Source organism: Hyperoodon ampullatus (genome assembly GCF_949752795.1).
Source record: "Hyperoodon ampullatus genome assembly, chromosome: 6".
In the NCBI taxonomy this organism is placed as follows: domain Eukaryota; kingdom Metazoa; phylum Chordata; class Mammalia; order Artiodactyla; family Ziphiidae; genus Hyperoodon; species Hyperoodon ampullatus.
Window position 1 is genome coordinate 107,447,921 of NC_136919.1, and position 22,460 is coordinate 107,470,380.

The 22,460-nt window shown below is 49.7% G+C and overlaps 1 protein-coding gene across 1 annotated transcript; it reads right to left on the reverse strand.

Moving 5' to 3' along the window:
- Positions 1–14,297: 14,297 nt before the first annotated feature.
- Positions 14,298–21,594, reverse strand: LOC307054880 (anaphase-promoting complex subunit 15-like; the record flags this gene model as incomplete). The annotated part of the gene is made up of 3 exons (XM_079706744.1): positions 14,298–14,644; positions 20,550–20,665; positions 21,494–21,594. The coding sequence occupies 3 exons, from the start codon at positions 21,592–21,594 to the stop codon at positions 14,298–14,300; spliced, it is 564 nt and encodes a 187-aa protein (XP_079562870.1).
- Between the last annotated feature and the right edge of the window lie 866 nt (positions 21,595–22,460).

Consider the following 22,460-nt stretch of genomic DNA (forward strand, 5'->3'; position numbering starts at 1 on the left):
TTCACAGCACCCCATAAATAGAGTTCCTATGCACCCAGGATGTGTTTATTCAGCAAAACTCAAATCATGTACAGGTAAGTGTGTGCCTTTATAGCCGAGGGAGGGGGGCGCTGACAGCTTGAGGAGCCACACTCTTCACTTGAACCAGAATTTGCTTCAAATGCAAATGGAAGGCAGTGACCTTCTCAGCAACAAGAGCAACCAAGGCACCCCGGCCTAGCTTCTCTCACCTGTTTACATCCCTGTATCAGCCAAACACTTACTCTAAAGTGAGGATGACACAGCAGGAAAGGGAAGCACCTTTTTTTTTTTTTTTTTTTTGCGGTACGCAGGCCTCTCACTGTTGTGGCCTCTCCCGTTGCAGAGCACAGGCTCCGTACACACAGGCTTAGCGACCATGGCTCACGGGCCCAGCCGCTCCGTGGCACGTGGGATCTTCCCGGACTGGGGCACGAACCCGTGTCCCCTGCATCGGCAGGCGGACTCTCAACCACTGCGCGACCAGGGAAGCCCGGGAAGCACCTTCTTATTCAGTCCTTCCTTTCTCCTCACCAAGCCGAAGTGTCAATTACTGAACTAAAAATACTTGAGTTAGTTTTGTGCAGTGTTTCCATTGTTCTGGTAAGAATGAAATACACCTGCATGTATGAGGTACAAAATAAGCTACGTAATTTCAGTGGTTCTTCATGTGACTTAAAACACTCTTTTATTTGCATTTAAAACTGGCATTGCACAATATACAGGTGAATGCTAAAATGCACACTAACAATTTAAAATTTCAACTTTTCTTTATTTGGAACAACATTAAATAAAAACACCCTGGCTAGTCAAGAAAGACTGTGAAGGAAAGGAAAGCTTTATACTTTGGTACCTTTAAGTATGCTGTTTTCCTATGTTTTGAACAAGGGTTCCCCATTTAAATTTTGCATGAGGTCCTGCGAATGAGATAACTGACCCCGTTTAAAAGGCCTGACAAATTCACAGCAGAATACATTTTAAACATGTTTCTTTTGGAATTTCAAAGGTAAAGGGGAATTTTTGAGGTTTCCAAAGAGAAAAAGAAGAGCTCATTTACAAGAAATGAAAGTGACCAGGACAAGTGATGACTGAGCTGGGTAAGGATTCCTTTGCTGACCACTTGGGATGTGGGCACCGAGGGGTCCCCTTCCCAGGGCTCCCCACTCTGAACAGCCAGGTGGCCCAGCCTGCATCTTGTCTTCATCTGGTCTAGAAAGCAAAGGAGGTGGAGAAGCCAGCGTCCTGGGGCCGTAAGCAGGCTGGTTGTGAAACTCCTAGGGCTGTCTCCTCACAGAAGCAGCAGGGCTGGCTCTGGATCCAGTCCAGTTTCCTGGGATGTGCAGAGACGCACCTCAGCTGGGCTGTCTCCGTGGGGCTGTGGGCGGTGGGCTGCAGCTCGAGGACACATTGGAACAAAGCGTCCCACTGCTCCAGCACCTGGACATCTGGGCCCAGCAGAAAGCCCAGGAAGATGGAGTGGGTAGTGGAGGCCGACTGCCATTTTCCATGTCAGAGGATGGCCAGGACTAACTCTGAGTTCATGCCCTGTGTTCATGTGCTGGTAGACAGCACACACATCCACACACATCCACAGACATACAGACACACACAGATACCTATAGACACACACAACACACATACATCAATATACCTTACACAGATACATACATAGGCACACATCACAAATATGCACGGACACACCCAGACACATACTTATATATACACACAGACACACACATATGCAGACATACACATAGACATATACACATCGGTAGATACACAAACACACACACAGACGCACAGACACACAGACACACACAGCAGTGGAAATTTCTCCCTTGGCTCTTCAAATACAGCAATATACCAACCATTCACTTTGTCCAAGCAAACTCCTGTGCAATGTTAGGAGCTGGTGAGCCACATGGTAAGTCAGGGCTCTGCCTTTCATCCCATCCTCTTCATCCTCTGTAGAGGCACTAATGAGCAAACCCAGCCAAGCTGTCCAGGAGGAGGGATGCGGAGCAACAAAGCGCTGGGAAAAAGTCCAGCCAGCCACGGGTGTTGGCTGACCCGCTAGGTACACACTCAGCACGGTCCTTGTTGCTCTGGTCCAGGCTCAGGAAGGAACGGAATGCAACTCCTGCTTCAAAGGACTTACAGCCAAACGTCCATAAAACACACACCTCCAATTGGATGGTACATCGTGTTACAGGGGCCGTGAGAGCTGAGGGAATGCGAGGGAGTGGGCGCTCAGCAGTAGAAGGAAGGGAAGATTTATGGGGAAAGAGGCGTGGGCCGACTTCTCCGGCTGGAAGAGCTCAGGCCAGAGAGTGAGGCCAGGGCGGGCAGACAGGCGCCCTCGCTGGGCAGGCGTGAAGGGTGGTGCCGGGCCAAGGACCCTGAAGACATACGGGGTCACGTGAACAGGTTCCTGCGATGCAGGCATTCTGTGCATTTTATTTATTTTTTATTTTTTATTTTTTTATTAGTCTCTGCTTTACAACAAAGTGAATCAGTCATACATATACATCTGTTCCCACATACCCTCCCTCCTGCGTCTCCCTCCCTCCCATTCTGTGCATTTTAAATGTGCTTTCTTGATCTCTGATAGGAAACCAGTCGACACAGGTTTCCGTAAGAATTCAACCACGGGGCTTCCCTGGTGGCGCAGTGGTTGAGAGTCCGCCTGCCGATGCAGGGCACACGGGTTCGTGCCCCGGTCTGGGAAGATCCCACATGCCGCGGAGCGGCTGGGCCCATGAGCCATGGCCGCTGAGCCTGCGCGTCTGGAGCCTGTGCTCCGCAACGGGAGAGGCCACAACAGTGAGAGGCCCGCGTACCGCAAAAAAAAAAAAAAAAAAAAGAATTCAACCACGGAGTCTGTTCTGCTGAGCAGAACACAGCCTGTAAATCCTCATGCGAGCAGATGGTGAAGGCCGTAAGGGTTATGGGGAGGTGACAGGTTACAGCTGGGAGACGGGACGAGACGGTTCCTGATTCTAATGCACAGCAGAGTTGATGCACTCTGCTAGGTCAACAGCATGTGGAGCTGGAAAGCTGCTGTTGGCTGAAAAGGACTGGCCCCGGGCGGGAGTGAGTCCCTCACCCAGGTACTCACAGCTCTTGGTCGAATTTGAAGCCCACTTGCAGGGAAATGCAAAGTGTCGAGTGAGTCCGCTCAGCCCACCTTCAGAATGAAATGCAAAATGACCTCAAGAAGGGGAAATCTTGTCTTTCTAACACAACCGAACTTCCAGAAGGGTCACTAACCACGTGAAAGGGGGAAACCACATGTGGGGGGCGGTGGAGCCATCAGTTTTGACTTTTAAAATGCCTTTGAACTATCCACGTGCTGAAGACGGTTGCAGAAAATGACTTCCCCTGATGGTGCTTCTGTCTGTGTGGTTAGGGACTTGCCTTAGAGGATAAAGGGCCAAGCTAAGGGTTAAGGGGATGAGTGAGGGATGAGGGAATGGATCTTATTTAATCGTTCTCTCTGTGGTTGGAAAGAGAAGGCACACAATAAAATCTCCAAGTCCAGATATTTAAAAACAGAAACAAGTGTATATTGACAAACCCACTCCGTGAAGGCCATTCTACTCCTGTGGGAGTGGGTGATGTAGGTCAGGCAGCATCTATGCCATAGCAGCAGGCTCTGTGCTGGGCCTGAGGTCTGGAGAATCACTCTGGACCATCCAAGGGTGCCAGGCCCAAGCTTGGCCCTGGGTTATAGCAGGGGCCCCCAGGCACAAGGCATCCCCCAGTCTTGGGGTCCACGTGGATGGAGAGGTCCTTGGCCCCCCATCCTGGGAAGCCTGGGCAAGTGAGGATCATGTGGCGGCTGCCCTTGCTCTTATAGGTCCAACTTTAGAACTTGGTTCCAGAGTTGCTCCTGGGTGCTGAGGACCACTTGGACTCCCTGTGCAGGGCCCAGCTCTGTAGATGCCTGGGAGTCTCCACCCACTGCCATCAAAGCTTGCCCTTCCTTCTCCGGCACATTCCTCAGCCTATGCATAAGTTCTAAGTCTAACCTCACCCTCTCATGCTGCAGAAACATGTGATAAGTCATGACGCACTGGTTAGAACATAAAAGCTTACTTTCCAAGCTGAATCTCCCCATGCATGGACTGGAACTTTGTCTGGAGGAGCTGTGGTGAGAGGGTTGGGACCCAGCTCCCAAGCGGGTCGCTTGAAATTTTTCACGGCGATGTGCCCAAGTGTAGGGGAAATTGGAGGACAAAACGCATTTATCTGGGGTCTAAATCCCTGCCCTCTGTGTAGTGCTTTCCATAGGCCAGTTGTCAGTTAACTAAAAGGAGGCAAGAGAATATGTAGAAATACATCTCTTTTCTCCAACCTAGAAGAATCACCTGTCACTCTTCTTGACGTTTCTCAAACATTTTGGGGGTGTGTCAAGGAGGTGCCTCATCCTTGGTTTCGCTCCATGTCTGGGAATCAAGAAAAGACAGCTCAGCCCTGCAATGGGATTTCCTCCACTCACTGAGGCTCTGTGACCCAGCCAGAGTGGAGAGAGTGCCAAACAAGCAGTTATGAGGTCCACGGGCTCAATACACACCCATTTTGGGGACTTAGTTGCTCCCCCTGTAAAACAGGGTGGATTAGACCTGGGATCCTTTGTGTTACCCCCTTAGAACCTACATCCAAACCATGTTGACTACGTAGTAAACCTATTGTTTTTAGATTTCTTTTAATCAAAGGCCTGGACTATTCGAACCCGAATTAAGGAACCCAAGTCTTTCTGATGTCTAAGTGGCCTTCTCCAGGAATACGTGGTATGTCCTTCAGTTCCCAAGGCCTCTAGATTGCAGATGAACAAGCCTGGATGAGGGGCCCTTCCAGCTCAAACTTTCGGCATCCCACCTCAAAATGAGCCCACGTCGAGTTCAGGCCAGCAGGAATGAACATGCACCAGGCAGATCTTTAACAAGAGGGCATAAGAAACGTTTCCAATTCCCTTTCTGCCCTCAATACATAATGGCAAAGATTAGAAATTGCTTCCCTGAATTGAGTAGCCAGATGCCAACCACTTACTTCGAAAATAAATCACTTACTACATCTTTTTTACCTGCCGAAATGTGATTCCCAATACTGCATCCTGTTGGCCAATTTCAGGCTTTTGTGAAAATAGGTGGAACCTAAATCACTGTCTCCAAGACTGGCAAGCTCTCGCCCAGGTGTCATGCTGCCACCTAGTGGACGCTTGGGGAGCAGCCACATGCGGTGCCCGGCCTGCAGCAAAGGGCTCCCCTGTGTCAGCCATGCCCGTGGAAGGGGCCCAGCGAGCCTGCTGCCTTCCTGCCAAGGTCAGGCCAGACCGCCTATGTTGGCTCGATGGGATGGTCATCCCTCCCGTCTTTCCCTTCTTTTCCTCCCCTCCCATCTCTTAAAAGAGGTTCAACCCAATGAAATGAATCCCCCTTGCAGGCAGCTCCTGCAGCAGAGGGCCAGGTTTTTACTTGGAGAGGACACTGCCGACTCTTAGAAATTACCCTGGGCATGGCCCTGGCACAGGTGGGCTCAACCCTAGCAGGTCGGGGGCTGTTAGATTCTGGAGGACAGGGCCCCTCTCCATCAGGGTTTCAGGAATAAGGCTCACTTAGGGATCGGCATTCTGCCCTGGTTCCCCTTAGTTCATTAGGTCACTATAACAGGGTGCCTAGGGGCCCAGCACGAGCTGATCAAGTTGTCACTTGGTGGCTTCACACATGTGCCAGGTTGGTGCCCCCCGAACATGAACTGCATAGAGCTGCCATCCCACACCTGGAGGCACCCGGAGCTGGTGTCTGTGGACCTTGTCAGACAGCTTGAGAAACGGGCTGACAGGCTTGTGGGCCCAACGGGTTGTGAACTCTGGGTGGCAGAAACCAGTGTCCCACACCTGGTTCCCCTCCTGCCCCCAGTGTCTCAGCAGCTCCTCCCCAGGGAGCCCCAGATGCAGGTGTGATGATCATTCCCGATTTAACAGCTAAAGCAGTGCCAGGGAGAAGGTGGTTTTCTCCAGGGCTCCCTGGAAGGGTCACTGGGAACTGGAGTCTGGTCCAACTCCAAAGGCCACAAACAAGTTATGCGGAGAATCATCCCAAGTTCCAGGTCCTTCCCTAGGACGCTGGAATTTACTTTTACCAGAACAAACTCCTACCTGGAGCGTTTCCCCAGGTATTGACTCTGGGCCATCTTTGGGCTATAGAAAACCTTCCGCTGGCCTTTTCATCTTCTCTCTTCTCCAGTTCTTTATCTTTCTCTCTCTCTCTCTCTCACACACACACACACACACACACACACACACCCCTGGCTGAGTCCCAGACTTTGAAAATCCCCACATATAAACCTGTCTCTCAGCCCTCCCAGGGTTTCTCTGTCCCTCTGAGGAAGGATGACAATGGGTGGCAGGGTGACATTTGTCTTTGACCTCCAAAGCCCTTGAGCTGTTTCCTTGGGAGGGGGCTAGAGAGCAGAGGGGACTCCACCCTGGGGCCCTGCAGGGTGGGGTTAAAACTGATGACCTTGGGATGACCAAGGCCTCCTAGGGTCAGAGGGCAAAGCCAGAACACAGTGGTTGGACTGCGCACAATGCCCGCCAGATCTGGCTGGACAAATCCACACGGCCTGATGAGGCCCTGATGACAGCCAGGGAGTCACCTGTGACTGTCCATCCTCTCATTGTTCTCTTGTCCATGTGGGCGGGAACCTCGGGAAATCTCTTCCAGTGTCTTTATCTGCCTGCTCCCCACCGGACGGCCTCTGCCCGACACCAACAGGTGAACACAGCGGCTGTTAGACATCAACCACCAATGCCTGGGCATTTTCTTCAGGTGAGCCTGGCCTCCTCCAGGGCTCCCAGAGGCTCAGGGTCTCTCTGTGGATGATGTCACACCTCTGCCTGGTCCGGTCTGTGAAAAGCCTGCGGGGCCGCGTAGGGTGGGCCGAACCCGGGGAGCAGGGAAAGGAATGCTGGACTCTAGCAGATTCTAGCACAGCCCCCTTTCGTCCAGGTGACTTCTCACATCTGCCTTCCCTCCACCGCTGCACCCACTGTCCCGGCGGGCCAGAGTCTGCGTGACTGCTGGGTCCAGAGAAAGAACCCATGGCCATGAAGGCGGGGAGTCTCTAGGTTGTTAAACACAGCCGTTCAGAGATCAAAGTCAGGTGCGTCAGCCGGCCCCCAGTTCTCTGGCTGACCTGGAAACAGGGGCCCGGGGCTGTCTCAGAGGATGGGGCCGTGGTGCCCTGGCAGGTTGTTGGACGCATGGGTCAGTGAGGGCCTTCTTTACACAAATGCAATCACATCTGATGTCGGCTGAATCACAGATTCTCTGAATGAGAGTACTGCTCTAAGGTCAGCATTTGTGAGCCTACAGGCCACCATGGGAAACAGAAGAGCAGACACACAGGCACACGGTGATCGCACCTGGTTTTTCCCGGGACGCCCCAGTGACTCCCAGGGCCCTGTGCTCTTGTTGGGATGATGTGGCCAAAGCCTGGTCTGTGCAGGTGGAGAAGCGGAGGGGACAGAGAGGAAGAGAGCCTCAGGGCAGGAACAGCCAGTCCTGGCCGGGCTGCCTGCCCACAGCTGCCCCCATTTACACAGCACTGTGTCCTCAACCCGCACTCAGGTGAGCAGGGGACACATGGTGAGCATGGTGCTCCCCTCCTGCCTGTGACACTCACCCCGACCCCTGCAGGCTTGCGGACTCTCTGGGGACAGAGTCCTTTCTTCTCCTGCCTCAGGCCTCGGGAAGCCGCCAAGTGCTGGGGGGATCAGGGAGGATGGGCCAGGTGCCCTCACTGACAAGCAGTGGAGTCCAGGGGACAGCCTGGCCACAGCTGGAGTAGCTAAAGTGCACGTCTGCAGATTGCCAACAGACACATGAAGGAATGCTCAACATCATTAATCATTAGAGAAATGCAAATCAAAACTACAATGAGATATCATCTCACACCAGTCAGAATGGCCATCATCAAAAAATCTAGAAACAATAAATGCTGGAGAAGGTGTGGAGAAAAGGGAACACTCTTGCACTGTTGGTGGGAATGTAAGTTGATACAGCCACTGTGGAGAACAGTATGGAGATTCCTCAAAAAATTACAAATAGAACTACCATACGACCCAGCAATCCCACTACTGGGCATATACCCTGAGAAAACCATAATTCAAAAAGAGTCATGTACCTCAATGTTCACTGCAGCTCTATTTACAATAGCCACAACATGGAAGCAACCTAAGTGTCCATCGACCGATGAATGGATAAAGAAGATGTGGCACATATATACAATGGAATGGTTCTCAGCCATAAAAAGAAACGAAACTGAGTTATTTGTAGTGAGGTGGGTGAACCTAGAGTCTCTCATACGGAGTGAAGTAAGTCAGAAAGAGAAAGACGAATATCGTATGCTAACACATATATATGGAATCTAAAAAACAAAAAAAAATGATCATGAAGAACCTAGGGGCAAGATGGGAATAAAGATGCAGACCTACTAGAGAATGGACTTGAGGATACGGGGAGGGGGAAGGGTAAGCTGGGAAAAAGTGAGAGAGTGGAGTGGACATATATACACTACCAAACGTAAAATAGATAGCTAGTGGCAAGCAGCCGCACAGCACAGGGAGATCAGCTCAGTGCTTTGTGACCACCTAGAGGGGTGGGATAGGGAGGGTGGGAGGGAGGGAGATGCAAGAGGGAAGAGATATGGGAACATATGTGTATGTATAACTGATTCACTTTGTTGTAAAGCAGAAACTAACACACCATTGTAAAGCAATTACACTCCAATAAACATGTTAAAAAAATAAAATAAAATAAAGTGCACATGTCAGTACTTCCCTGGTGGCATAGTGGTTAAGAATCCACCTGCCATGCAGGGAACATGTGTTCGAGCCCTGGTCCGGGAAAATCCCACATGCCGTGGAGCAACTAAGCCTGTGCTCCACAACTACTGAGCCTGAGCTCTAGAGCCTGTGAACCACAACTACTGAGCCCGCCTGCCACAACTACTGAAGCCCGCACGCCTAGAGCCTGTGCTCAACAAGAGAAGCCACCACAATGAGAAGCCCGCACACCGCAACGAAGCGTGGCCCCGGCTCGCTGCAACTGGAGAAAGTCCGCGCGCAGCAACGAAGACCCAACACAGCCAAAAATAAATAAATAAATAAATAAATTTTAATAAATAAATAAATAAATTTATTTATTTTTTTAAAAAATAAAAAAAATAAAGTACACATGTCCTCTGACCCCCAGCAGTCCACACTCACCACAACACAGGACACACAGGAGTGGAGTCCCAAGGGCACTGGGTTCTTTGGAAAGAGCCTGAAAGCAGGTGGTCCTCTGGAAGCTGACTCTGAGGAAGCCTCGGGGCAAGCCTTTATCAACGAGGGTGAGGGTCCATACCATCAGCAGTGGACAAAGGAAGGGGCACAGCAGCTTTTCCATGGGGGCTCCAGGGTTCACATGACCCAGCAGAGCTGTCCCAGGTGGGCCAAAACCGCCAGACCTGCACAGACCTGGACAACCCATCTGGTTGGAAAGCCACCCGCAGCCTCCCTCAGGAGGTCTGCCTATACCATGAAGCTGCGAGGCGCTTAAACTCCACACTGGATGAAGTCAGGTCCCTGGGAACCCGAGATACTCCTTCAGGCCCTGGGTTTCCCTCTGGGAGAGCTTCTGGCTCAGTCCTGGGGACTCTTCCCAGTGGCCCTAACTTATGACCAGAGGCGGGTCATGGTACAGCTGAAGATGCTCAGGATGGGGCCCTTATTCTCTTCTTCCCAGGATGGGGGACACACTTCAGTGACTTGTTCACATGACCAGATGTTCTAGTAAAAGGGAAGCATTCTGAGCACAGTGCATGAGACCATGGTTTCCCTTCTGGACCCTCCCAGTGTATTCACATTTGTCTATTCTGACAAAGGGGTCCCAGACTGGACGAGATTCAGGCTCTGGAGATGCTTCTGCTCCCCCTGTCCCCCTGAACACCCAGGGAGTGTCTTCCTCCCAAAGGCTGCACATCAGACTCACCCAGGGGCCTTTAAACATTGCCAACACCCAGGCCACAGCCCAGACCAAAGGAAACCAGCATCACATTCCTCTGCAGGCAAGTCTGAAGGCAGCAAATAGAGTACCAGAACCCAGACTCCTTGTTACTCCGATGGGGCCACATCAGCCTCACCCAGGAACTGAAAGGAATATAGGCCCCACCGTAGACGCACTGAGTCAGAATCTGCTTTTCAACCAGATCTGCAAAATCCGTGAGCACAGGAAGAAGTGAGAAAGCGACTGGGAGCCCCTCGGCCCTCTCCTGGGTCTCCCTGGCACTAGCCTCCGCTGCCACTGAGAGAAGGGGCACCTGGCAGAGGAGGCAGGGCCTCGGGAGCCCGGGTTTCCCTGCCGACACTTGTATTCATTTCCTGCAGCTGCCGTAACAAAGCACCACAGACTGGGCAGCTTAAACAACAGAAAGGTATTGCCTCACAGTCCTGGAGGCTGGAAGTTCAAGATCAAATGATTGGCAGGGCTGGTTCCTTCTGAGATTGTGAGGGAAGGATCTGGTCCAGGCCTCTCTCCTGGGCCTGTAAATGATTGTCTTCAAATTCATGTGGCATCTCCCTCTGTACATGTCTCTCTGTCCAAATTTCCCCTTTTTATAAGGACAAAGTCATTCTGGATTAGGGCCCACCGTCGTGACCTCATCTTACCTAAATCATGTGCAAAGACCCCATCTCTGAGTCAGTTCACACTAGCAGGTACTAGGTTAGGACTTCAACATCATGTTGGGGACACAACTCAACCACACTTTTTCCAGAGTGTCTCAGGGTGAGGCTGGTGCAGCAGCCCCCCTCCTGATGGGTTGGAGCTGCCCACGATCAAGGGAAATGTAGCGAGTCCCCCAAAAGGTGGCAAGCTGACTTCAGCTGCCCCTGCCATCTTCAGAAAGCATCCTCACCAACTCACAGCACAGCTTCAGGGTCCAGCTCTGAAGGAACCATCGAGTTGGTCAGCTAGAATCTCTTCGAGCTGGGAGTGAAGCTCTGGTTGGACCCCAGTGGGGACCCAGCCATTTCTAGTCTCTTGAGATGAGCCAGTGAACAGAATGACATAGAGTCCATCTGCACAGTGTTATGGGCTGTGTCATGTGCCCCAAATTCTAAAATCCTAATGAAGGGGAAATATGGACTCAAAGACAGACACTCACAGAAGGATCACCACGTGAGGACATGGAGAAAACAGCCGTCTGCAAGCCAAGGAGAGAGGCCTCAGGAGAAACCAGCCCTGCCCACACCTTGATCTTGAACTTCCAGCCCCCAGGATTGTGAAGTGATAAATGTCTGCTGTTTAAGCCACCCTGTGTGTGGAGCTTTGTTACAGCAGCCCTGGGACACGGCTGCACACAGGGATGTTGACCGGGGGTGGCTTGGTTCTGCTGGCCTAAGGGAAAGGTTGGTCACAGGAAAAAGCATGTAAAATGTGGCCTTGGGGGCAGGGCCTGATGGCCACACCCAGCTGCAGACATACACACAGGTGTGCAGACAGGTGTGGCAGGCAGTCTGAAGAACACAATTTGGTTCTTGTTCGTGGGACATGGGCCGGGAACAGCCCCACTGGGCCTTGGTCTCTGCATGGACTCCAGGGCAGGCTGCCATGAATGCCCATCAGCGTCCCTGGCCAGGGATTGCAAAGTCTGTTGGGGCCACACGTGAGACCCTGGGACGCTCAGCAATAAGACCGGGTGTTCACAGATGCCGGAAGCCAGGGACATTACCATTGTCTCTATGAATCTGGCCTTAGTTTCATCCACAGGTGGTGTGACGTGGCGAAAAGATGGATGGAGGATGTGGGGGCCGGAAGGGGCCCTTCTCAGAGCCTGATGATGTCCTGATGGGGCTGAGCTCCAGGGGCCCAGCTTGGGGGTGTAGAGGGGGTAGTAAGGGTCCAGGCAGAGCCCACAGCAGAGTGTGGCCCTAGCAGGTGACTTCTCTCCTCTTTGTTGGCACTACTGGCCCACCTCCTCTCACACCACCTACACCCAGTTTCTCCCTACCCTCCTCCATTCTCTCTCTCACTCTCTCACTCTCTTGTTCTCTCTCTCCCAACACCCAGCTTCTTTCTATCGTATTGGCTGTTGGCAGAGATGGATTCACCATGCAGCTATCTATAATTTGTATAATCCTCAGGGCCTGGGGTTTGCATGGGCTCCTTCCAAGATCCTTGGAGAGGACCTAGCAAGGTAGTTATGTTTTTTAAATAAAATTTCCCCAAGTAAGAAATTTGATCTGCAATCTCTCAAGACAGCTGTCTCTTTCCCCTCCATGTTCCTGGGTAGCATTGGAATAGCCATGGGCACTGTTAAAATTTTGGGAAAGGAAAGCCAAGTTAGGGATGCAGAGAGCCTGGGCTCCCTGCAGCAGAGTAGCTTGGTTCCCTGCATCTTCCATGTATACTTAGGTTACTGCCAGCCTTCCAGGCAGCCAAGGCCACCACCCATTCTACTGAGCACATGGTTTGAGACAGGAAGGTCACAGGTGATAGGATAGTGTCCTGTTCGCTAGCACTGGACTCGGGGGGGACTTGCAGGAGGAACATGCTGGCCACGTGCAGGGCTGGAAGTGTGTCTGAGAAAGCCTCCTCATGGTGGGAGGAGGGAAGGTCCTTATTGTGAGGTGAATCCTCCTAGCAGCCACACGCCCTGCACAGCGAGACTTATACAATCATTCATATGATTGCACCATGCTTTTGTTTTTTCTTTTTGATGGGAATTAATGGAATTTACCAGAATTCCTATTTTCTTGCATCAAACCTGTAGCCATCTTACACTCAGTATGCAGAATTGCACATTTTATATCTCCCAGCACTTTGGACAAATGTTAGCACGCCTGGACCAGAGCCGACTCTGGTGATTCCGATGAAATCTCTTTCTTAAAGTCGGCTCCACAGCCCTGCATGTGAGCTTCAGACTCCACAAGCCTGAATCCGCCCTGGCCTCCGGGATAGACATAAAAGGTATTCGGTTCCCCTGTTCCAGGGCTTCAGGGATGTGGACCTCCAGCGGGATGTTTGTAAGGGAATGGCTTCAAGCTGAAATTACCGTGGATTTTGCTCATTGCTGGGCATCCCGCAAGTCATCTGGGGACCCAGGTGCTGAGGCTCGTGCATTCAAGGCTGAGATCTCCCAGATTCTTCTCCTGAGCGAGGCCTGAACCTCACAGGTTCCTCTGAGCCACCCTGAGCTGACAACAGCTCCTGACACCTTCTCAGGTCCCCCAAGCCCCATCCCCCTATTTGTCAGACTCTGCCAGCAGAGAGGGAGTGAAGCAGGCAGCTCAGTTCCCAGGCTGTTCCCCAATTTGCTGACCAACACCAACAGGCTGTTCCCTGTTCTTCCATGAAAAGTTGGAACCCACATCATAGAAAAGTGATGAAGTTTAACAGGGAAAACCACGAAGTCAGATTTCTACCAGCCAAGAGAATTTTAGACCTTCACTCTTCACTGGGCCACTTTGGGATTGAAGGGACCTCTTAGAGGACTGTCCTGGCAGGTGTTCAGTAACCCATTGTAGAAAACATCAGTCTGCGCTGTTTGGCTTCATTGGAGAAACCCAACCTGCTGGAACTCAGGTGAAGCTCCGACCTTAACTTCCTGTCCCAGGACCCCAAATGATTCCAAGTCCCCTAAGTCAGAGCCCTGATAAAGAGGGGCACCAGTGATGGGCCACACAACGGGAATGGATTGTATTTTTCAATATTGTCAATGCCTTGACCTCCGTGGGCCCCATTTCAGATGAATGCAGCCATGCTCTGGGAACGCAGCCTGGACATGAGCCTTTTTAAGGCTCCCGCTGATTCTCCTGTGCAGTCCGTCCTTGGACCCAGTGGTATTAGACAAAAATATCTGGGCTGGCCACTTTCTGGGTCCTCGTTTCTGAGCCAGGGACTTTTCGTTTGTAAAATAAGGAGTTAATAATCACAGCTATCTCAAAAGTTGGCTGTTTTTATTTTTTATTTTATATCAATCCTGTGTCTTTATTAAAGAGAATTAGAAAGAGACTAGGTCTGGCAACCAAGGAGTGAGGTACTGGCCAGAAAGGTGGGGATGCAAGGGAAGACTGATGGGCTGGGAGGGGCCGAGGATACCAGGTGCTGGCAGCAGCTGAGGAGGTGCCCGAGGGTGAGCTTTCAGGCATTGGGGTCAGGGGGGGTGGTGTTGGGTCATCGCTGGTTCCGCAGGGCATCCAGGATAGATTGGGTGGGCCTGGAATCTCCCTAGATCATCCAGTGGTCCCAATCCTGTGAGTTGCCTTCCATGTCCACCTCACTGACCTCTCCATCATCGGGTGACTCATTGTAGTCACTCATCTCATCCATGCCCTGCATGTCCTCATCAACCTCTGAGTCCCCTTCACCATCCTCATCCTCATCTTCCTCTTCCTCATCCTCATCTTCCTCTTCCTCTTCCTCATCATCATAGTGCCAGGCCTGATGCTGCAGCCCTGCCTCCTCCACACAGGGTCGATCCAGATTAAACCACAAGGTCTCAGTCACACAGAGGAAGGGTGAGGGCAACAAGGTGCGCGTGGCTTCCAGACTGGGTTTGAGTCCTGGCTCCACCACTTACTAGCTGTTTGACCTTGGCCGAGTCACTTAACCTCTCCGAGCCTCAGTTTCCTCATTGCACCGGGAGGTGGCAGCTGGCGGCGACCCAGAAGCACTTCACTTTCAAAAGTTGGTTGTTTTTAGGCTTAAAATAGAAAATATATCTGAAAAGCCTTTGCCAGCTGTATTATGCAAATGCAACTTCTATTACAGTGGGCTCAAAAATGACACTGCACATACCTAGTCTACCAAAGCAGGGTAAACCATTTGTGTGCCTGAGCAATGCTCTGGCCATTCACACACTGTTTGAGTTTTTTTACTATAAAGCCCTTTGCGTGCTGGTCTTCTCAGTGGTCAGAGGTGCAACCCATGGGCTGCTGCAGGGCATCATAGAGACATTCATTTCTCTGACCCATGAGTGCTCACTGGGTGCTCTCCAAAAGTTGAGAATGGGGAGAGAGGAAGACTATGACCCCCACAGACTCTAATTCCACCCTCAAGTGATGTGGATAAGTAGTCTAACTTTGTTTTCTCTCCTGATGAAGCCTCCAAGAATCACCAGTGACCTGAGGCTTCACCCAAGGACCAGGAAGTGTCCCCCCCTCCGTTGGCCATGCAGGGAGTTGTCTTTGGGAAAACCTGGGCCGTGGTTGGCTTCCAAGTGCCATGCACTGTCGCTCTGCTGGTTAGGCTGGTTCCTCAGGGGCAGGAGGACAGGGAATTGCAGCAAAAGTCCAAGTTCCACTGAAGTGGTACCTGCAGGTCCGGAAGGGATGTCCCCCTGCTCTTGGTGGATCTGATTCTCGCCTGACTTGGGGCTTCCCAGCACCCACCCCATCCTCTCACCGCAGAGTAGGGGATCAATCTCTGTGCAGTGCAGGGAAAGCAGATCTCTCCTTGTGCACTGAAATACTTGGCTCTTTCAAAGACGTCAGTAACAGTGTGTCAGGCCCCAGGTCCATGCAAGTCAGCAGGAGAAACCTGTTCTACACACTGAGAACTGAAATGGGAAAAGCAGTTAAAGCTGGTTAATAAGAGAAAGTTATTTTCATGTTGAGAAGAGTATTACAAGTCCAGGAAGTTCTGAAAAAAAAAGAATAGACACAGACACCTGTTTGACAGAGTCACACGCGCACACACATACACACAAAGAATCCCTGGGGAAACATTACAAAAGAATACAGGTCCCATGAGCCAACTGTGGACCCTGTGTTTCCAAATGATAACATACAGAAGTAGGAATTCGGAAAAGAATGAACTCTCTGGCAGTTTAGCCAGCGAGTTCTCATCACAGAACATTCAGGAAAGGATGTCGTACTAACTTTAAGAGAAGAGTGTCCCAGAATGAACAAATGTCTAAAAGTTTTGATTGCAGAGTAAAGTCAATTGACGTGGCTCTCTGTTCCATGCTATGCTTTACCTCGGCAGCCCTTTTCTTTGGAGAGATCTCCTCCGCTCAGTTCTGTCTGTCTCAGGACAGAACTCAGCTCTGAGCCAAGGAGAGTCTGCTTGGGTCCTAGTGTCCTGATACCCGTTGTGTGTTTAGGTCACTTTTTTTTTCTGTCTGATTTCCCCGCCATGTTCATAATCGCGTGAGGTACAAAGTGCTGGTAAGTGGGATTGGCTTCATCAAGCATCCTCTTTTCTTTCTTCTTCAGGGCTGAATGCTGACAGAAGTAAGAAGAGGTGGGGAGGGATGGGGCAGGCTGGAGGCTTATCAGGCAGCTCGTGCCCCTCAATTCTGACAGGTGCTGGGGGTGGCAGCATGCTGCAGTGTAAGGTTGCTCACCTGGGCACCCTGGCATCCCTGGGAACACATCCAGTGTCCAGGGGTCCTGCTCTCCCAAGTGCCTTCAGTATGAGAGGAGACACTTCTCTGGATGTTCTCCAAGCATCTCCAGGTGCATCATGAAATCAAAAACTCGCTTCCTGCACAGCAGATGCAGATGACTCGTCTACTTCTGTGAAAATCACTTTCTTTCTGGAACAACCCACCTGAGAAGGACTCGAATTCAACAAAATGGTTTTCTTTTTTTTTTTTTTTAACATCTTTATTGGAGTATAATTGCTTTACAATGGTGTGTTAGTTTCTGCTGTATAACAATGTGAATCAGCTATACGTATACATATATCCCCATATGCCTTCCCTCTTGCATCTCCCTCTCACCCTCCCTATCCCACCCCTCTAGGCTGATTTGTCACCCAAGATATGATCTATCCTGGAGAATGTTCCATGAGCACTTGAGAAGAAAGTGTATTCTGTTGTTTTTGGTTGGAATGCCCTATACATATCAATTTCAATTAAGTCCATCTTGTTTAATGTGTCATTTAAAGCTTGTGTTTCCTTATTTATTTTCATTTTGGATGATCTGTCCATTCGTGAAAGTGGGGTGTTAAAGTCCCCTACTATGATTGTGTTACTGTCAATTTCCCCTTTTATGGCTTTTAGCATTTGTCTTATGTATCGAGTGCTCCTATATTGGGTGCATAAATATTACAATTGTTATATTTTCTTGGATTGATCCCTTGATCATTATGTAGTGTCCTTCTTTGTCTCTTTAATAACAGTCTTTATTTTAAAGTCTATTTTGTCTGATATGAGAATTGCTACTCCAGCTTTCTTTTGATTTACATTTGCATGGAATATCTTTTTCCATTCCCTCACTTTCAGTTTGTATGTGTCCCTAGGTCTGAAGTGGGTCTCTTGTAGACAGCATATATATGGGTCATGTTTTTGTATCCATTCAACCAGTCTATGTCTTTTGGTTGGAATATTTAATCCATTTACATTTAAGGTAATTATCGATGTGTATGTTCCTATTACCCTTTTCTTAATTGTTTTGGGTTTTTTAGGTCTTTTCCTTTTCTCGTGTTTCCTGCCTAGAGAAGTCCCTTTAGCATTTGTTGTAAAGCTGATTTGATGGTGCTGAATTCTCTTAAGTTTTGCTTGTCTGTAAAGGTTTTAATTTCTCCATTGAATCTGAATGAGATCCTTGCTGGGTAGAGTAATTTTGGTTATAGGTTTTTCCCTTTCATCACTTTAAATATGTCCTGCCACTCCCTTCTGTCTTGCAGAGTTTCTGCTGAAAGATCAGCTGTTAACCTTATGGGGATTCCCTTGTATGTTATTTGTTGCTTTTCCCTTGCTGCTGTTAATATTTTTTTCTTTGTATTTAATTTTTGATAGTTTGATTAATATGTGTCTTTGTGTGTTTCTCCTTGGATTTATCCTGTATGGGATTCTCTGCGCTTCCTGGACTTGAGTGACTATTTCCTTTCCCATGTTAGGGAAGTTTTCAACTATAATCTCTTCAATATTTTCTCATACCCTTTCTTTTTCTCTTCTTTTTTCTGGGACCCCTGTAGTTTGAATGTTGGTGTGTTTAATGTTGTCCTAGAGGTCTCTGAGACTGTCTTCAATTCTTTTCATTCTTTTTTCTTTATTCTGCTCCCTGGCAGTTATTTCCACTATTTTATCTTCCAGGTCACTTATTCGTTTTTCTTCCTCAGTTATCCTGCTATTGATTCCTTCTAGAGAATTTTTAATTTCATTTATTGTGTTGTTCATCATTGTTTGTTTGCTCTTTAGTTCTTCTAGGTCCTTGTTAAATGTTTCTTGTATTTTCTCTATTCTATTTCCAAGATTTTGGATCATCATTACTGTCATTACTCTGAATTCTTTTTCAGGTAGACTGCCTATTTCCTCTTCATTTGTTTGGTCTGGTGTGTTCTTACCTTGCTCCTTCATCTGCTGCATATTTCTCTGTCTTCCCATTTTGCTTAACTTGCTGTGTTTAGTGTCTTATTTTTGCATGCTGCAGGTTCATAGTTCCCTTTTTTTTTTTTTTTTTTTTTTTTGCGGTACACGGGTCTCTCACTGTTGTGGCCTCTCCCGTTGCGGAGCACAGGCTCCGGACGCGCAGGCTCAGTGGCCATGGCTCACGGGCCCAGCCGCTCTGTGGCATGTGGGATCTTCCCGTTCCGGGGCACGAACCCGTGTCCCCTGCATCGGCAGGCGGGCTCTCAACCACTGCGCCACCAGGGAAGCCCCGTTCCCGTTGTTTTTGATGTCTGCCCGCAGTGGTTAAGGTTGGTTCATGGCTTGTGTAGGCTTCCTGGTGGAGGGAACTGGTGCTTGTGTTCTGGTGGGTGGGGCTCGATCTTGTCTTTCTGGTGGGCAGGGTTGCGTCTGGTGGTGTGTTTTGTGGTGTCTGTGAACTTATTATGATTTTAGGCAGCCTCTCTGCTAATGTGTGGGGTTGTGTTCTTGTCTTGCTAGTTGTTTGTCATGGGGGATTCAACACTGGAGCTTGCTGGCCGTTGGGTGGAGCTGGCCCTTAGCATTGGGATGGAGATCTCTGGGAGAGCTGTTGCCGACTGATATTACATGGGGCTGGGAGGTCTCTGGTGTACAGTGTCCTGAACTCAGCTCTCCCACCTCAGAAGCTTAGGCCTGACACCAGGCCGGGCCACCGAGACCCTGTCAGCCACACGGCCAGGTACGTGGGGATTTTCTTGCCTTTTGGGATGTCTGAGGTCTTCTGCCAGCATTCAGTAGGTGTTCTGTAGGAGTTGTTCCACATATAGATGCATTTTTGATATATTTGTGGGTGGAAGGTTATCTCCACATGTTACTCCTCTGCCGTCTTGAAGGTCTCCCAAATGTTTTTTTTTTTTTCCAGATGGTTTTTTTGATCAGTGATCTTTCCTAACTTTCCTTTCCTGTTCATTGTCTGTGAAGCTGAGGCGTCACCTCTTCCCCCATGTCGGGGGAGGAGGGACTCAGAGCAACTGTTCACAAGCCGTGGGTATTAACAGTGCTGTCTTCCAAAGAGCTTTGACATCCTTGGTGGTTTATAGAAATTCATGGTGTCATTTCATATGCGCTATGGAGAATAAACAGTACTAGACACTGGCTCTTTACTTTTATGAATGAGGAAGAGTTGTTTGTGAACAACATACAATTTCCACTCACTGTTCCACAGTTGAATGGTTGTCATGGAAAACTGAGTCATTTGAAGACCTCAAAGACTGCAAAGGCATAAAGTCTCATGAATCATGACTTGGGTAAAATAACGCCTCGCTGAGAAAATAGCTCCTGGAAATGTCCTCAGCTGAGTAACATGTGGGCTGAGAGCATCACTTGGTCAGCTAATGCCCCATAAGGGGGCAGTGACTGGCAGTGCCCAGCTGGTGAGATCATGAGTTTAAACAGGCACAGGACGGTTTGAATCAACTCAGGATGTGCTGGGCGTCCAGGTGGATTTTTGTTGCATTTGGTGGTGGTGGCTCTGGAAATGTGTACTTTCTTAATGTAGGTTAATTTTGTAAAACTACAAAATAATAAATAAGTGGTCTTAAAAAGAACTCTATGTAATGAAACATCAAGTTATGTGCCCTGGGCCCTCTTTCTGTATCAACATGCTATCATTTTATTTCTTTTTCTTGGAAGGAAAGATTGATTATGTGTGTCCCAGTGTTGTGTGTGTGTGTGTTTGTGTGTGTTTGTGTGTGTGTGTGTGTGTGTGTGAGAGAGAGAGAGAGAGAGAGAGAGAGAGAGAAGGAAAGAGAGAGAGGGAACATGATGTATAAATAACCCACATTTGAGAACAGGACAGGGCTGGTTTTTCAGCTAAGAAGAACAGGGTAACTGTTTCCTTGGCTGATTTCAGGGACAGAATTATGTTCCCACAAGTGCACAGTATCCCACTGTAGAGACCCCTCCCTCCTGCGTGGTAAGTCTGGCATTTCCTAAAGTGTGTGAGGAACACCAGCTTGGTCTTGCTAGTAGGCATTGAGCACAATAGTGCTTCTGTGGTCAAAGAAGCCGGGAAAGTGATGAGCTAGAAAAAAATGTGTGAAAAGGTCTTTGTTGCACTTTATTCCTTGAACTTTGGGCTAATGGGGCACCAGAGTCCTTACGTGGGAATGCACTCAGCCGTGTTATTTGATCAGGGAACTGCTGGGTGCAGAGCACAGCTCTGTCTTCCAGACTCACGTTGGCAGGAAGGCACCTGTGAGCTGTTTCTCCGGTTTCTCTTTGGATGGACAGCAGGGAGAAGGAAAAGGTGTAGGGCCTGGGGGCCTGACTGTGCTTTGCCTCTGCTGGGCTCCCAATACCTGAGAAAGGCCATGATTCAGGAGGACTTGCTTTCCCTGAAGCAGGGACAAATTCCACCCTGAGGCCGCAAGCCAGTGTCTAGAAGGAAGCAACTGCTGCCTAAAGTGGGAAATGCCAGCATCTTTTGTCCTGAACTAGAATCTCTTTCTGGCTCTTTCAAATTATTTTCATTTTTCTGAAAATCAGCTTTATGTTTCAGAAGCTGGGAGCCACTGATGCTCCTGGCCTTAGGTGTTCTACAAATTGATAGGCAGTTCAGGGTCACACAATGAGTTGTCACTTCCATGTATCAGGTGGTCAAATGGATATGTTTCTTTATAGCAATGTCATTCATAGGACCCCCCCATATGGGGGGTTAGTTTTCAGACTCCTCGGTTTGGCCTGTGTGGGTAGGATGGGGAAAAACACATTCTCTTCCTCCAGTCATCACCACCAGAATGGGCCAATTTCAATGAAATGGAACTCTTGAGGGGACAAGAAGTCACCCAAGCTTACAGGAAGTCAGCTGTTCTCTGCCACCCCCCTTTCCTTCGGGCCCCAGCAGCTCTCATCTTAACAGCAGCTTGGGACAAGGTCTAATGGGTACTTTTTCTAAGAAGAGAAAGTGTTTATTGATTGGTTCTGAAGTCCCCTCCTCCCCTTGGAAAGACAAAGGCAGGTCTTAAAATCTCTGTCCGCCCGAGCTCACTTTGGTGACAAAGCCATCTCACATCCCTGCTTCCAATGATCACAAACATGTGCTTACCTGGGTTCTGCGCCCTCCCTGGGGTTGAAGAAGTCACTTCCTGAGCTGTCACACAGTGCCACCTGCTGGCCTGCAGAATCCCCATCGACCAGGTCGCCCATTGCTCTTAGGGGCACAGGCTGTGGGGCCCGCTGGCATTTTTAGAATATGGCTCCTGGCCTCTGTGGCCAGCATTTACATGTGTCATCGTAGGTCAGTGGGTAACCCTCAGCTGCAGTTATGCACATCAGGAGGTTGAGTTTGTATGACTCGCCCAAGGTCAGTGCTGGAGACCACCTGTTGTGCCCTGCTTCCAGGGAAACCAGCCAAAGGGCTTTTTGGCAGTCATCCCCCTTCTGGGGCCCTCCTGGTGTCAGGGCCCACCAATGGAGTGTGAGGCCAGCCAACCCAGGTCTCCTCCAAACCTCTGCCTTCCAGGAGCTGGAGGACGTCTAGCGGGGCTGGGAGGGAGGTTGATGGCCAGGAGAGACTCTGGTACTTGACCCAGGCCCAGAGCAGGTAGAAGAGAGATGACTAGTCCCACTAACATGTATTCTGAGGCAGGATGTCTGTCCCACAGTGGCATTGAAGTGGTCATTCGGAATAAGCTTCAGTGTGCATGTGTGCTTATTGCAGTGTGTGTATGTGCATGGTGTGTGTGTATGTATGTGTATGTATGTGATGTCCATGCATGTGTGTAACCTCCTTTAAAACAGGGGATGGGGCCTCTGGATATCTTTCCTTGACACTCCCCATGCTCCCTAAGCTATCTGTACAGAGAAAGGGAAAGTTCACAAGCCACAAGGCTGCTCTAGCCTCTTTTGGGATTTCTGTCTTGTTAGCCCACCTCGCATTAGTGTACGATGTGAGCTGTGAAGCTCTTGCTGGGCAGATCCCCTGCCCATGAACAGAGGATCATGGCGGGCCAGGGCCCTCGTTAACAGGCCTTTTCCTTCTGTGCATGGCAGAAGCTCCCAGATCTGCTCCG